The 16,110-nt window shown below is 50.1% G+C and overlaps 1 protein-coding gene across 1 annotated transcript in view; it reads left to right on the top strand.

Moving 5' to 3' along the window:
• ARHGEF26 (Rho guanine nucleotide exchange factor 26) overlaps positions 1 to 15,376 on the top strand; it is a 71,344-nt gene extending 55,968 nt beyond the window's left edge. Inside the window, exons 9-17 of the mRNA XM_088530442.1 lie at positions 3,990 to 4,142; positions 4,735 to 4,864; positions 5,326 to 5,400; positions 7,006 to 7,095; positions 9,925 to 10,079; positions 12,023 to 12,205; positions 13,927 to 13,994; positions 14,432 to 14,536; positions 15,234 to 15,376. Of these exons, the coding sequence (XP_088386568.1) occupies positions 3,990 to 4,142; positions 4,735 to 4,864; positions 5,326 to 5,400; positions 7,006 to 7,095; positions 9,925 to 10,079; positions 12,023 to 12,205; positions 13,927 to 13,994; positions 14,432 to 14,536; positions 15,234 to 15,376 (1,102 nt within the window). The remainder of the gene's footprint in view (positions 1 to 3,989; positions 4,143 to 4,734; positions 4,865 to 5,325; positions 5,401 to 7,005; positions 7,096 to 9,924; positions 10,080 to 12,022; positions 12,206 to 13,926; positions 13,995 to 14,431; positions 14,537 to 15,233) is intronic.
• The last annotated feature ends 734 nt before the right edge of the window (positions 15,377 to 16,110 follow it).

The following is a 16,110-nucleotide window of genomic DNA, read 5'->3' as shown; positions in this document are numbered from 1 at the left end:
CCATCCAGCCAGTTCCTAATCCATCTCACTGTCCACTCATCTATCCCACACTTCCGGAGCTTGCCCAGGAGGATGTTGTGAGGGACGGTGTCAAAAGCCTTGGTGAAGTCGAGATAGACGACATCCACCGCTCTCCCCTCGTCTATCCAGCCGGTCATTTCATCATAGAAGGCTATCAGGTTAGTCAGGCAAGATTTTCCCTTGGTGAATCCATGCTGACTACTCTTGAGCACCTTCTTGTCCTCCATGTGCCTGGAGACAACAGCCAGTATGAGCCGTTCCATCACTTTTCCGGGGACGGAGGTGAGGCTGACTGGCCTGTAGTTGCCTGGGTCCTCCTTCTTGCCTTTTTTGAAGACTGGCGTGACATTGGCCTTCTTCCAGTCTTCCGGCACCTCCCCCGTTCTCCAGGATCTTTCAAAGATGATGGAGAGCGGCTTAGCTATGGCATCTGCCAGCTCCCGCAGCACTCTGGGGTGCATCCCATCAGGGCCCATGGATTTGTGGGTATTGAGGTTCCTTAGGTGCTCTCTGACCCAATCTTCCTCTACCCAGGGCAAGTCTTCCTCTCCACCCGCTTCTTCTCTTGCCTCTAGGGCCTGGGGCTCTAAAGGGCTGCCCTTGGTAAACACCGAAGCAAAGAAGGCATTGAGCAACTCTGCTTTTTCTGTGTTATTTGTAACCAAGGTGCCCATCCCGTCCTCCAGCGGACCCACGTTCTCCCTGATCTTCCTTTTGCTGTTAATGTATTTGAAGAATTTTTTTTTGTTATTTTTAACGTCCCTTGCCAGCTTGCCTTCCAGACGTGCCTTAGCTTTCCTTGTCGCATCTCTGCACTCCCTGACTACGTTCCTGTATTTCTCCCAGGGGGTCTGTCCTTTTTTCCACATTCTGTATACCGCTGCCTTCTGCTTGAGCATTGCCACAAGCTCCCGGCTCATCCACGCAGGTCGCCTGCCCCCTCTGCCTCCCTTCCTACACACAGGGATGCACTGCTGCTGGGCGTGGAGGAAGTGCCGCTTGAAAACTAACCAGCTCTCTTGGGCCCCCCTGCCTTCTAGAGCACTAGCCCATGGGATTCTACCGAGGAGGTCTCTGAAGAGGCTAAAGTTGGCCCTCCTGAAGTCCATCGTCGCAAGGCTACTTACAGCCCTGCCTCCTCCTCGTTGAATCCTGAACTCCACCAACTCATGGTCACTGCAGCCGAGGCTACCCCCCACCTTAACATCTCCTACTAGGCCCTCCCTATTTGATAGCACGAGGTCCAGTAGCCCACCTCTCCTCGTCGGCTCCTCCACAACCTGCGTCAAAAAGTTATCGTCGACGCTCTGCAGGAACCTCCAGGACTGCTTATGCCTGGCTGTGTTGTCCTCCCAGTTGATGTCGGGATAGTTGAAGTCCCCCATGAGAACCAGGGCCTGTGACCGTGAGGCAACATCCAGCTGCCTATAGAAGGCCTCATCAACCTCCTCGTCCTGGTCAGGTGGCCGGTAGCAGACACCCACCACAGTGTCTCCCACATTAGCCTGCCCTCTAATCCTTACCCACAAGCTCTCAACTCGCTCATCCTCGACTCCCAGGTTGAGCTCCATGCATTCCAGTTGCTCTCTCACATATAGAGCAACTCCACCACCTCGCCTTCCCAGCCTGTCCTTCCTAAAGAGCACATAGCCTTCCATGGCAGCGCTCCAGTCGTGCGAGCTATCCCACCACGTCTCTGTGATTCCGATGAGATCATGACGCTGGGACCGCACACAGATCTCCAGTTCATCCTGCTTATTCCCCATGCTTCGCGCATTGGTATACAGGCATTTCAGGGAAGCAACAGAGGCCACAGGTTTCCCAGGAGGGGCGAAAGAGGACCCTCCGTGATCATTTCCTATCCTCACTTCCCCACTACCATACTCCCACTGGCCGCCATCTGACCTGGGCTGTGCGGTACTGCTTGCCGCGTCAGTGTGCCACTCCCCTTCCCCCTTCTTGCCTAGTTTAAAGCCCTCCTAACCAGGTTGGCCAGCCTTTTTGCAAAGAGACGTGTGCCCCTCTTGCTAAGATGAGTACCATCGTTCCCCACTAGCTGTTGGTCATCAAACAGAGACCCATGGTCGTAGAAGCCGAAACCCTGTTGCCAGGTCCAGCGGCGCAGTTGCCAGGTCCAGCGGCGAAGGAAGTTGCCAGGAAGTTTGACCAACATGATTAATGTTAGGAAGTTTGTTGTTGTCTGGGTACTCATGGCATCTATTTTGGTGAAACTGCTGTTAAAATTGTTTTGCATTTGGAATGAGACCTAGCCTCAGTTTTAGAAGGGTGAGTTGTAGGAAATTATTTGCAGCATTGTGTGTCTTCCACTGTGCATTTGTTTTTATGCGTCTGAGTTAACATAGTGTGCTTAAAATTATGGGTATCAGTCAGAGAATAAAGGAAGTCGGAAAAATCAGAATAAAAAGCACGTCTGAGCAAAGGTTAGAACTTTGTTGGTGGTTACAATTACCAGACTGTTAATGACCTTGTCAAGACGTGAGAAGACCCTTAACGAGAACCACCAAGACCTCAAGGAGGAGGCGCCTCTCAAAGACAGGACAAAGTTGGTATTGCTGAGATCTCGAGAGTTCCTGGATCTTGAGCTGTAAGGAAGTAGAAGGTGAATTACATCTGTGCTTCTAAATTGGTAGGTACAGTCCTCAGGGCAGGAAGAGTTCCCCTGTATTACAGGGGCAAGATAAAGCGAATCAAGTCCTGGTGATACTCTCTGGCTTTCACTTGTTTGGATCCAGCTTTAAGCAGAAAAGTTCTGGATTTAAACAGTGCAAACTCACATAGCTCCTCCTGGTATTAAGCAAAAGGCCAAGCACACACTGCAGTCAGGTAGCTGGCTAAATTGACAGTGATTTATCTATACTGATCTTTATGATGGGTTTTGTCCTAAAATTTTAAATGCGGGGTTTTTATGGTGTGTCTGCTTTACTGATACGTATATTGGAGTTACTGGATGGGATGCACGGCAGGATAATCCTAGATTCAAGCCTTGAGGGGTGATTTTTCAGAGCAGTGGTTCCTGTAGCATCGGCGGCAGCAGCATGGGCCTGTCCTGGTCTCTTCTCTGTTTTTGATTTCCTACTACCCAGGAGCTGGCACCGTCCCCTACCAGGACTGTGCTGTCTGATGATGATGTCCTTGATGAAGTCCCAGATAAGTTTAAAAAATGAAGTTCTGGCCCAGGGAGTTCGCACGCCTTGTCAGCATGCGAGAGCATCCAGCACGAAGTGTTGCGCTGCCTGGTTTCCTGAGCAGAGTAAATTGGCAGCGTGCTGAGAAATTCTTCCCGCTGCGGATACGTCTGGGAGGGTGGGAACGGATCACAGTTGCTGTCTGCAGTTTGTGGTGCTCAGTGGTTGAATTCAGCTGTGGGGGAACATGAGAAATGCTCAGCTGTGCCACGCTGAGGTTAATTTTCTTACCTTCTTGTTAAGTCTAGAATTGCAGTGAAATTGCAAACCTGCTGTTAAGCAGAAGTGCATGTGCTGCAGGAGGGTCGTTGCAGCTTAGCCCTCTTGCCAGTTAGTGCCTCTGTTGGACTGCACCGTTCCTGGGCTGCGGAAGCAGAACCGTAACGTGGTGCAGGCCCTGGCCTGGCCCGGGATCTCGTGCTCCGAAGGGAGATGCAGGAGCCTGGGGGCCCTGGAGAGCTTCCCCACGGCCCCGGCTGTTGGGTAGCGCTGCAGAGCGCTAGGAAGCCTCTGTCTGTCACTAGAGTGTCCTGTTCGCCATGGGATGGCAGTGATGGGGAACATGGAGCAGCCTGGTGGCACCCGCGCTGCCGGGTCGCGCTGCCGCCCTCGGGAGGTCTCCAAAGGAGAGAGGCTCCCACCCTTGCACAAAGCACTCGCCCTTTCCCTGACTAAAACCACGGGTTGTGCCAGGGGAAGCTGTTGCTGGAGAGGGTCTGCTATTTGGGGGATGAGCAGAATAGCTTCTTTTTGTTTTTGCAGATTCTTTAAAGAACTTGAAGCAAAACATCAGAACAACATCTTCATTGATGATATTAGTGATATAGTGGGAAAGCATGCTGCTTCAACGTTTGACCCATACGTAAAATATTGCACTAATGAAGTCTATCAGCAGCGAACACTACAGAAATTACTGTAAGAAATAATCTGAAAATACATTTGCAAAATCTTCCTCTTTTAGTAGGAGCCAAAGGTTGGGATATTTTGGTGCAAAACCCATAGCTTCTAGCTAAGCATGTAGTTACATGCCGGCTTTCCTTAATGCACGAGTTCCTTTGAGTAATTAAGTGTGAAAATAAGCCTGGTTGCATAGTCCAATCCCACTTATAGTCATGTGCTCAATTCTGTTTAAGTACAATTAAGTACAATTTTACTAATTTGTTCAAGTCATGTTTTATGTATTGCATATTTGCTCGTTGGCACCCTTGCATGCATGGGAGACTGCAGGAATTCTAAGTGTTAAAACTGGTCTTCCACATCTAAATAAACAAAGCTGAAGAACCCCCAAACTGCACTTCCTGTAAGAAACAAATTGATAATTGATTTAGAAAAAATGGTATGCTGATAATGCTTGTAATTACCCCTTACAGTATAACATCATCACACTTTTCTTTATGACTCCTCAGTTGCTCTCAGAATAATGTTACCATTTTAGCAAAAAAGAATGGTTTTTAAGGAATTCTTGTTAAAGCATTCTGTTTAACCACCCTTCCCCTTTTCTCACCAGAGCTACAAATCCTGCATTTAAAGAGGTGCTGTCACGGATTGAGTCCCATGAAGACTGCAGGAATTTACCTATGATCTCTTTCCTCATACTCCCAATGCAGAGAGTTACTCGTCTTCCATTATTGATGGATGTGAGAACAGGCTTATTTTCTTTTATTTCTAATGGGTGTACATTCATGTTTTATTTGTGTTTTGGGGTTTTTTTTGTTCGTTTTTCTTCAATTCCCATTTTGTTCCAATCCCTTCATACTATCTTGCTTCTACCATTTACGGGGCTGTAGATACTGATCTGTTGACAACAAAGTATCAGTCAAACATGTGATCAAAAATATTTTTGTTTTGATCTAAAAGTTTTACAGTAGCAGGTGAAAATGCTGCTGAAATCCCAGAAGAGGCTAGCACAGAAATTGCCCGCAGGGTTAGGCCAAGGGCCCTCTTGCAATAAGACCTTATTTTGAGGAAGGCCGTCACCTTCCGGGTGCTTCCGTGCCGCGTCCCAGCGGGTGTCACGCTGCGATGCACCGTCCCCAGCTCCGTGTTTGTTACTGCTGGTGCTTCTTGGTCCTCTGAAACCACAAAACTTTTGTTTCAGACTATTTGCCAGAAAACGCCTAAAGACTCACCAAAATATGAGAGCTGCAAGCAAGCTCTGAAAGAAGTGAGTAAGGTACGTTCCTAAAAGCTTTATTTGGCTGCAGGGTTGTTTCTCTTGCAGGGATTTTTTTCCCTAAATTGTGCTGCATGCTTTGGTGATTTCAAAAATGCACTCTGAGGAATAGCTACTTCGGGTTTTTTTAGTCACTTGATAATGAATTTTCACATTCATTGCTTATTTTGCTCACCTGTTTCACAGAGCTATTCTATCTGCTGCCAGTCACTCCAACAAAGCCATTTGAGAGACTGCATCCATAAAAAGCCAGGAAGAACACCCGACAGTACAGAAAAGGAGGCTGAATTGCCTAGGAAACCTTAAGAATGCTTTCTGCTTTTGGCATGTTTTAAGTAGACCATTTCTGCTTCTGCCAGTTGTTCAAAGTTGTTTTCTTGTTATCCTGGAGTTGTGCTTTTTTGGCAAAAATCAAAGATGAAAGAGCACAACTCCATTCACTGTGCATAGTTTTCAAATGCCAACAGTGCTTAATTGTATAATAAATTGCAGTTCGCTTCATTTGAAACTTAGCAACTAGATTACCAAGTATTTTTTATGTTGGTGTGAAATACCATACGTCTTAAAAATCTGGAAATGGAAAGCTGTTTAAAGCAGAACACTGTAGGGTTTTTTTAAAGAAAATCTGCAGACTAGTTGTCATTTTGACGTTAAGCTCTCGATGGTGCGTCCCAGAGTGCTATCCAAGGGGATGGGTAGTGCTATCCAAGGGGTTGGTTAGGCGGTTTTGGTTAAGCGCCTCGCCACCTGCGTGCTGGAGCTGGACCCTCGGCCACGAGCATTCCCATCGGCTTCGGGGGAGAATGTGGCCTTTTCCCTGCATGAATGATGTGAAGGGGAAGAGCAGTGAAGGATACAAGTACTAAATTGCTTTCTTAGGAGAGCCCCTAGGGAGCCGCTTCATGCCTAAATCATGTTAATGATCCTTGCACGGGGCGCCAAGCGCAGCCGCTCGCTGCGTGCGACGGACGGGGCCGAGCGAGGCCCGGCTCCCGCCTCCCCCGCGTCGGCAGCTCCCCGGTGCCCACGTGGTGGGGAAGCCTCCCTTGATAGCAGTGATTTTATCACAGGCTCCTTTAGAAAAATCTCCTGAAGGACTAAGGTTGTCCTCTGCTGAGGGTTCTGTGTCGTTCTGCTGTTTGTTATCCAAGCCTGTTCAACCGTGAGAGCGCAGTGGCTGTGTGAACACCGCAGAACAACCCTTGCTGTAAACCGGGTGGCGTTACACCAGCGTGGCCGTGGGCTGCAGCAGGGTACGGGCCGTCCCCGCCGCGCAGACCGCAGGGCTCCTGCCGCCCGGCACCGCCGGCTCGGGAGGGTGTCCTGGCTCCAGCCCGCCGCCCGCATCTCCTTCCCCCTTGCATCCCTAGCCAGGGAGAAGGGCAGGAACAACGAGAGGCCCCTCGGCTCCCGGGAGGTCCCTGCAGGAGGCTGACGCAGTGATTCTCATCCCCTCCCTCTGCCTTCCTCGTCCAGTGCGGACCTCACGGAAACCATAGGCTGCCATAAAGTCTCATTCTGAAAGTTGGCTGTGGTGCAGTATTCCTAGAATAGTGTTTGGTATTGGTTCTGAATGCCTTAAACCTGTAAATCCCTCCTTTCTAGTTGGTGCGTTTGTGCAATGAAGGAGCTCGCAAAATGGAAAGGACAGAGATGATGTACACCATTAACTCCCAGCTGGAATTTAAGATCAAGGTATGGTGCTATTTCTGCCTGTACTTTATGTGCATATACGTTAAGTTTCAATAGTTTCATTGCCAGAACAAATACAGTAAATCAGCTTGGCTTATAGCGCAAGCCCAACTCGTTGGCTGAGGAGGCCAAGCTCGTGCTCTGGGGGTGGTGGAGGCCCTGGCAGCTCGGTGGCTGATGGAGAGCTGCTTTCACAGGCCATATACCCTTGTGCTTAGTATGCGGGGAAAGTTTGCACCCTGGCAGATTTCTGTAAATGACTCATACTGTTACATAAGGATGTTCTGCTGTGAGAAGGGGTTTTAAATCCTACTTGCAGTACATGGTGGTTTATAGTTTCAAAAACACAGTTCTTAAAGGCTCCTGCTCCGTCTTGCTTTGAGGAGGCACTCTCTTCAGTGATGCCTGTCAGCTTTTCCAGAGTGTTTGTATTTATAGCCTTCGAGTAAAAACTGAGATGAATAATAATATTTACTTGCAACAAGCATAAATGGCCTGTCTCTAAAGAAGTGTCATCACTGCTTTGCTGGCTGCTGTGGCCAACATCTCAAGTCTTCAAATAGTTTAAAGCAGAGTTCTGAATAGTCTGGAGTCCTGGGCTGATCTGCTTGGATTCACTTCAGTTTACTAACCAGGATCGATTCTTAAGTGTTTCTAAAGGAACTAAGTTTCTTAAATGCCTCAAGTCTCTTACGTTCCTTGTGGGAAGAGGCGGCAGGTGCTTGGTGCTCGCTTGGCCCCGGGACGCCCTGTCCGGCCGCACGCGCTGCGCTCGGGAGCCCTCACCGGAGCGCTGGGAATAGCAGCAGCCTCGTTTCTCCGCGTCGTTAGGCGAGTTTTTCTACTTTGTGTATCTTAGATATAAATTCTTAGTGGCTTAGACATTTTCTGAGGTTTGAGAGCTTGCCAGCTGGAGTGTAAAAGACTGCTTTGGCCACATCTCAATACATTTTAAGTTCAGACAGCTTGTTTTGCATAGGGAGGAGATGATATACATGTTACACTCTTTTGGCAATTTAGTAAATTTATGTTAAAGTAAAAACTAGCTGCTTCTGGAATAGAGTCAACTCAGAAAATGCGATGAACTCATTTGGAATCCAGACTGGAAGCATTTTTAGTTCATATACAAGTAGAAATCTTGTAAGTACTCTTGCCTGTTAAACAGTCATCATGGTGCTCTAGTTCTGGTTTATAAGTGTTCGAGACCAAGTAAACAGTTTCTCTGCCTACTCAACTCCATGCTGTGTTTGGAGATTTTTATTTTGTCAGTTGTAATTGTATGGATAAATGCAGAAATACAAGAGAAGCTACTCAGAAATCCTGTCACTTCTGCACAGCTTTTCTCTGTAGGATTCTTTTCTAATTACGTTTCAGCAGCCTTCATCTGTAGCATAGAAGTGTTTTCTGTGAACATATTGGTTCTAGAAGACAAAAAGTCTTCTGCGATTTTTCTGTTAAAGAACCTCCTAGCCCAGAGTCCTTCAAGTCTGTGAGGTTGGGTGTCTTTTTTCAAGATCAGATGAAAATGAACGTTCACTGGCTCTGTGGGTCTATTCTGGATATAGTGGCAATATTAATTAGCCTGGGGTAAGCAAGAAAAGGCTTTCCTAATTTGTAACAACTTGCAATAGCTCCTAGGGGCTACCACAGCTCTGTAATTCTAGAGGAATCCTCATCCATTGCTCGGTGGGTTAACTCCTGGTAGGAAGAGGCAAGAAGAGGGGTTCGGTCCAGCGATTTGTCTGGGCTCCATGGCCCTGTGTGGTGGCAGGAGAGCATCTGGTGAGTAAGAGTCAGGTTGGACCTCAGAGCTCAGGAACAAGGGGATAGGTATATGGGATGGATATATATATATGTATATCTCCATCCTCCCTCATATACAGTGAGGGAGTTAAGGTGTTGTCATTCCACCTATAAGTTCAGGGCTGAAGTACCGTGCTGTGGTTTTGGCATAATTCTATGGGTCAAGTATTGACAGACTGATGTCAGTTCAGTAAAGCTCTCTGGGTGAATAAGAAAAACCCATGTGCCCCATAAAATCCCCTGGTGAGTGCCCGTTGCCTTCGTGCAGACCCTGGTAGTGGCTGTGGCGGGGCGGATACTTTGTCCGAGACCTGCAGCCTGCGGGCGGCCGGGCTCGAGCTTCGCGGGCAGGCGCTACCCTGGGAGCCTGGTCCTCGGGCAGCGGCGAGCGGCAGCACCGTGTGCGGGACGCGACGGGGCGCAGCGGGGAGCAGAGCGGCAGCGCCACGTCCCCACGTGCGGGACGCGACAGGGTGCAGCGGGGAGCAGAGCGGCAGCGCCACGTGCGGGGCCCAAGGGGTGCAGCGGGGAGCAGGGTGACAGCGCCGCATCCCCTCATGCGGGACCCCGAGGGGCGCAGCGGGCAGCGCAGCGGGGAGCACGGCAGCAGCGTGCTGGCACCGGGGCTCGCGGAGGCCTTGGGGGCTCCACGGAGGCGCCCGCGCTGCGCGGGGCCCTTCTGCGGAGCCTGCAGGATGGGTCAGGCGTTGGGACCGTTCTGGCCTTGCAGACTGGCTCCTTGAATTGTTCAGTTGTTAGCTCAGAGGAGCAATTAGGCCATGAGGAGGACGAGCGATTTTTTTCAAATGTTCATGGGCTGTTACTTGTCTACTTCCTGAATGATCAAAATATCTGAAATCTTGATATCTCAGTTCCATGCTTGTTCCATGTCAAGATCTCTGAGTTTATTCACTTTTGGAAAAACAAACAAACAAACAAAAACAACAACAACAACAAAAAAAAAAAAAAAAAACAAAAAAAAACCCCTAGGTTTGGAGGATTAAAATAGTATATTTTTTTCCTTTATAGCCATTTCCGTTGGTTTCCTCTTCCCGATGGTTAGTGAAAAGGGGTGAATTAACAGCTTACGTAGAAGACACTGGGCTCTTCTCTAAGAGAACCTCCAAGCAGCAGGTTTACCTCTTCCTCTTCAACGATGTCCTCATCATCACCAAGAAGAAGAGGTAAGAGCGTCGCCTGCGTCCGGGGCGCCTTGGGTGCGAGAGGGCAGGAGCTGGGGAAGGGCGAGCTGCCGCGGGCCCCGTTCACCCAGGAACACTGCAGTGCCTCCAGCGTGTGTTTTCTGGCCATTCCTTTGAAAGTATAAAGGAGATTCAAGTGGAAATTAATAGATTTGGTCCATTTGCAACATAAAACGGGTAGAAATGGGCTAAGCACGTTTAATTAGTCAGCAGTTCTGAAGCTATTTATGTGCTTTAATATACTGCGTCTTAGAGTAAAGGGATTGTGAAGGCTTTTGAGTTTCTAATATTTCTCTATCAGACTGTGTTTAGAAATGACAACAGGATTGGGTTTTGGCAGACTGAAATGAAATTCCGAATTGTCACATTAAGAAGTCCATCCGTCATGCAGAGGGAGGAGGTTGGAGAGGCTGTGGAAGAGGTGGTTCTGTTTGCCCTCCCTGGCTGCACTGCAGCTGAGCGGAGCGTTGCAGACTGCTGCTAACAGTGTCCGTTCGAGGTTTCCTCGCTAGACTCGAGGGCAGGGTCAGAATGATTTACGTTTAACGGCATTTACGGCTTCGCTTGGTGCCGTTTCTGAGAGAGAAACCTTAGTCCTGAGGCTAAAGTAGTTTCAAAGAACAATTACTTTGCTCTTGGGTAGGGCGGTTAAGTGAAAAGAGCTATTTTTAAAAGATTTCCCTCTGTGAAACTTTGATTCCATAACTTAAGTTGAGGAATAAGGTATAATACAGAATCTGGGAAGGAAATGCTGATGTTTAAGTGGAGAGAAATACAATTTCTCTTCTTTCCGTTTTTCCTCCATTTTTGCTTAGCTTTAAGTGAAAGTGTGTGTGTACAAATGTCGAGAAGAGCGAGCGGACCCTCTGCAGGTCTCTCGTGCCGTGGATGTGTTCCTGGGATGCAGTGTTTATCGAAGCAGAAGCGGTTTTGCAAGGAGCTCGCTGCGATGCTGGCAGCACATCAGAGTTGTATCACACGTTCTTTAAACACTGCGTTTCTTTTCTCATGGAACTATGGCTAATATATTATTGTGTCAGTAGCTAAGTAAATGTTTGAGTTGAGAAAACAATGAAAAATCTATTATCTGTGTTGTTACATTGTTTATTGGTTTCCTATGTGATGGCCTGTTGTCCAGATTGTAAGCGAGATATTTATAACAATGTCCCTGTCCGGACTGCTGATCTGTAACGACTTCCAGCTGCTGGAAGTGCCAGTGTCCTTAAGGGCCCAGGAATGAGAGAGAACTCGGCGTTCCTGGTGGGGTTGGCGCGTTGGCTGCGCGGAGCCCCCCAGGCGAGCGGGATGCCGAGGGACAGATTTCCGCAGCCTTCCGGACGCGCCGAGCGCGGGGCTGTGCCCGGGCGAGGGGGCCGCCGGCCGCGTTCGGGGCTGCTGTCCCTCGGTGCGGGCTGCTCCCGTGGCGGATCAGCCATTGCCAGCTGCGTCTGCTGCTCTTTTGGAAGGTTCTTGGCAGGGCACAAAATCCCACAGCCCCGCAGTGCTGCAGGGTGGAACTCGGGCACAGGTTTTCATCACTTCGGGTGGAGATCCAAATAGATTTCACTTTCAGTTAGACTATATATATTTGTAGCATAGAATTTGATTTATTAATAAGAAATAAATTAAGAAATTTGTAAGAAATAAATACAAATGGAAACATCATGAAAATGACATTTGTTCTTGTCTTCTATTTGAGGTCTTATTCATAGGTACATATAGCAATCCTTATTCATATCATTTAGGATAGATATATTTATTTACAAATTACACGTGTATGCGGAAAGACTTTTAAAATGTAATTTAAACACTGCATTTCGCAAGATGGAGAAGTTGACTATCTGAAACGTCGGGGCGGTGTGTCGTGTTTTGTACAAGTCACCAAGGTGCAGGTTGCTGATGCTGTCGCTTCCCTCCTCCTGCAGCGACGAGAGCTACACGGTGACCGACTACTCGCTGAGGGAGCAGCTGGCGGTGGCGCCGGACGAGGGCGACGAGCCGGGCGCCTCCCTGGCCAAGGTGCCGGCCTCGCGCCACGGCCCCTTCCGCCTGGCGCTCAGCAGCCACGCGGGCGAGCGGGCGCACATGCTCCTGGGCGCCGACACTCCGTAAGTGGCCGCCCCTCCTGGGCTCCTCGTGCCCCCTGCGCCCTGTCGCGGGCTCCCGGCTACCTGGCGAGCTCAGGAATAAGCAAAGACCAAGAGGGGGCCCTCCCTGAGGGCTGTCTGCTCGCGGGCAGCTAGAGGAGGCTCCTTGTCACCAGTGGACAGCTCGTCCTAGGAGGAGCCCCCGTTCACAGATGGGTGAAGAATGGCAGGGCGGCACCACCCGCTCAGGGTGCTGAGCCTGAGCGGTGCCGGCCGGGACGCAGCTCGGGGCTCCAGCGCCGCGGGCACGGAGCAGCGGCGGGAACGCGGCTCCGGGACAGGCGGGAGCAGCGGGAACGTGGCCCGGCGGGGTCGCGGCGGCAGCGGGTCGGGCAGCGCCCGTCGCCCCGGGGAACGGCCGCGTCGCGGGGACAGACTCGGCCCTCATCCCGCAGCAGCGGCGGCTCCGGGCGGCACTCGGCTCCCAAGGGAGCCACAAGGAGCCCCTTGTTGTCCCTGCGGAGGCCGCGGCTCCTCCCCAGCGCCGGGAGCCCCGGCCAAGGACGGAGCAGGGTGAGGGGAGCAGGGCAGGCCGGGCCAGCAGACGCGCTCGGTCTGGAAACGATGACAGCGCGGGGCTGCTGCTGGGCGTTCAGAATAACCCTGAAAGACGCCATAGAGCAGTAACGTTCCCTGTTGAATCTCCTCGGACAGCAGCAGATGAGTCACGCTTGTTTGCAGACCGTGTTTGGGGGGAACATGCAGAGCATTTTTAGTTGTTTGGGTTTCCTTTAAAGACATTTTGTTCTATGGATTTACTATTATTCTGGTGTCTGCTGTGTTGTCATATAAATAGGGGTCTAGCAGATTGTCATTCTCAGGGAAATTTTTCTGTAAATAATTCCTTGTTTTGGAACTGTTTTATCGTGGTGTTGGGGTGCAGGAGAAGGTGCCTTCCTGCCTGGCCGGGCTGGCGGGAGCGCTCGGATATGGAGCCGCGCGGGGGCCGGGCTCTGCGGCAGGGAGCGCGGGGGACCTGCTGCATCCGGAGGAATCCAGGGCACAGGAAGCGGAGGGCTCGGACGCGGTACCTGGAGGAGCAGGACCTGGAGGAATTCCCGCCCTCCCTCTCCGGGCTGGGCTCTGCAGCCCCTTGGACCGGAGCTGGTCACGTCTTTCCCAGATTAACCCGGCCAGATGCACGAGATGAATTTAGGGCTCAGTTCTGTCCTCGTGAGCTCGGAGCTCGCTCTGATTTCTCGGACCAACAAGGGGCCTATTGAGAAACGCCAGCTTTGATTCCCCTTCTCTATTCCTGAGCTTCATTCTAAACATGCAGTGACTAATCCCTACAAGAAACCTGTTGGCATTAAATTGCTGTATTACATTTGCCAGCCACTTTGTTCACCAGATGGATTCTTGTAGATTAATGATGGGTATTAGTCATGGACCCTAGCAGAGAAATTAATTACTGTTAAGTAGCACAAGCAAAGGCCTATGACACCATGCCAGGCAGGTCTCATGGATGTAGGCTATTTTCTACTTCAACATACTTTACATATTAATTACGTTTGAATAGTACCTTACTAAAAGTAGCATCTCAGCTCCTGGCTATATTGTGGGGGGGACGGGGGGAAGGTTCTTATGCGGTTTGTTTTTTGCACCAGGAGAAGCTGATGTGCCCTTGCAAAGGAAATGGTCTGTACCCCGAGCAAGGGCAGAAGTTGTGCTTGTCATTGCAGGAGCGAGCGAGCGCGCTGGATCGCGGTGCTGGGCAAGGGCCGGGAGCTGCACGAGACCGACCGGACAAGTAAGTCACAGCCGGGGAGACAGGAGAGCAGGAAAACGCCCTGTCCGAGACCCGAGCAAGGGGAGACCGTAAATAATCTGAAAAGAAAGGACATCTCTCGGTCTGGCCAACTGAACTTGTCGTCATCTGAGCGCAGGAGCTTTCCTGACGCAGCCTCGTGTGTGCAGGGATTTCAGATGCATTTTTTTAATCTGGGGCTTGGGGAATTGTTTCAACTTGATAACACAATTGGCAAAAATCACTCGTGTAACCTGGGTGAGCTGGTTGTGCTCACCTAGAAAGCCCTTTGCTGCCTCCGCCGGAGTGCGTCGAGGCGAGTATCCCAACGTGGACGTGGTGACAATAACAGCATGTGGGTGATTGATTGTTCTGGTGTTTAAGTAATGAGCTCGCTGTATGTGCTTTGGGTGACGCCGCCTGGCGCGTTGCCTCCCCAGCTCTGACTCAGGTGGAGATCGTCAGGACTTACACCGCAAAGCAGGCGGATGAGCTCTCGCTCCAGGTTGCTGATGTCGTTCTGGTTTATCAACAAGTAAACGACGGTGAGTGAACGTTTCCCTGGCACTAACGCGTCAGTCCTGCTGGGAGCTGCAGTGCAGTTCAGGGAATTAAGTTTCACTGGAAGAAAACTGTGGGTTCAGGCTTTAGAACAGCAGCCTTGACCCAGGCAAAAGATGGTTAAAGTAACTCATCATCTGTGAAAGCCTGGAGACAGGGTATGGATACATAATTGCAGAGGAAATGATGCGCTGAGCTTTTGACATGTGAAATGTCCACAGCTAATACATGGAATTAAATCCTCCCTCCCAGCACAGATCTTGGAGACACGGTAGTGAGAACCGTTTTTTTTCTGAGCAACAGTAAATAGACATGCCTGTCTTTTGTCATGTTAGATTCTTGTTAAATTTTGACAATGCAGTTATTTAATAATTCATAAGAAATTGAGCTTTTCTGTTATGCCTGCATTGCTTTGGATTGCAGAAATAAATCACTTCAAATTTATCAACATATTTATTTTTATTCTAGTGTTCTTCCTCATATGTCTCTCAAAAAAAAATCCTGCCAAATCTACTTTTATCTTTATATATATATTTGTATTATTTTTTAAAGGTAAATGCATCCACTATATATGAGCATGTCATTTGTCTCTATATAAAGTGCAATACCATCTGAAAAAAAAAAAAAAAGCCTTTGAAATGGTGTAAAGACGAGTTATTTCTTGTCTGTTTGTCATTACAGGTTGGTATGAAGGGGAGCGGCTGCGGGACGGCGAGCGAGGCTGGTTCCCAATGGAATGTGCCAAGGAGATCACCTGCCGTGCCACCCTCGACAAAAACATGGAGCGGATGGGACGGCTACTTGGACTTGAGACGAACGTTTAGACATTTTTTCCCCATTTTCCTCCTGTTCCCTTATTACAGGATTTGCACTAGCTGCTGCCCGTGGGCCCGGCTGCAGGCACCGCGGCAGCCGTGAGTCACGGCCGCACAACAGGGCTCTCCCACCTGGGAACTGGTGTTCCCGCTGCTGCGGTGCCGTTCTTGGAGCGCCGTCTGCGCTGACACCTGGCTCGAGCAGAACCGTCCACCTGGAAGCAGGTTCTTGGTGTTGGAGGGCGGCCACGTGTTCTTCTGCCTTCACTTCCCTTTCAACTTGGGCTGCGTTTCTCCAGCCCTTCGTTAATTTATTTCAGGCTCTGTGTGTCCTGTGCAGGCTGAGCGCCGCCGCTCGCTGCGTGCGGGTGAGCAGCACCCCGGGCCGGGGCCTTCCTTCTGCTCCCGCCCGGCAGCCCGTGCCCCTCCTGCGGGACCCGTGGCCCTGCTCAGGTGCTGCTAGAAAGGGGCCCCTCCAGGGACCCCTTGTCCTTCCAGCTGCTTCCAGCTCTCAGGCCCTGCTTTGCAGAGCAGTTGCTTTGCCAGGGGCATGGGGGAGGTCATTGTTTTCAGATTTAGGGCCATAGTCTTAATTCTCACCAAGCCTTTCCAAACTGCAGCAAATATCCATATGCAGAACAGCTAAAAGAGGTTTTCAGACTAGTTTCAACTTTATCTTAGCTGCTACCCCGGTCTGGGTCAGCATGTGGATGTCTGAACGCAGCCTGTACCTGCTGGCAGTA

The sequence above is a fragment of the Tinamus guttatus genome, unplaced genomic scaffold (assembly GCF_059628265.1).
Source record: "Tinamus guttatus ecotype Peru unplaced genomic scaffold, ASM5962826v1 Tinamus_guttatus_pri_ptg000376l, whole genome shotgun sequence".
NCBI lineage: Eukaryota > Metazoa > Chordata > Aves > Tinamiformes > Tinamidae > Tinamus > Tinamus guttatus.
Note: the sequence above shows the minus strand (reverse complement) of the source record. Positions and strands in the feature narration are given on the sequence as shown.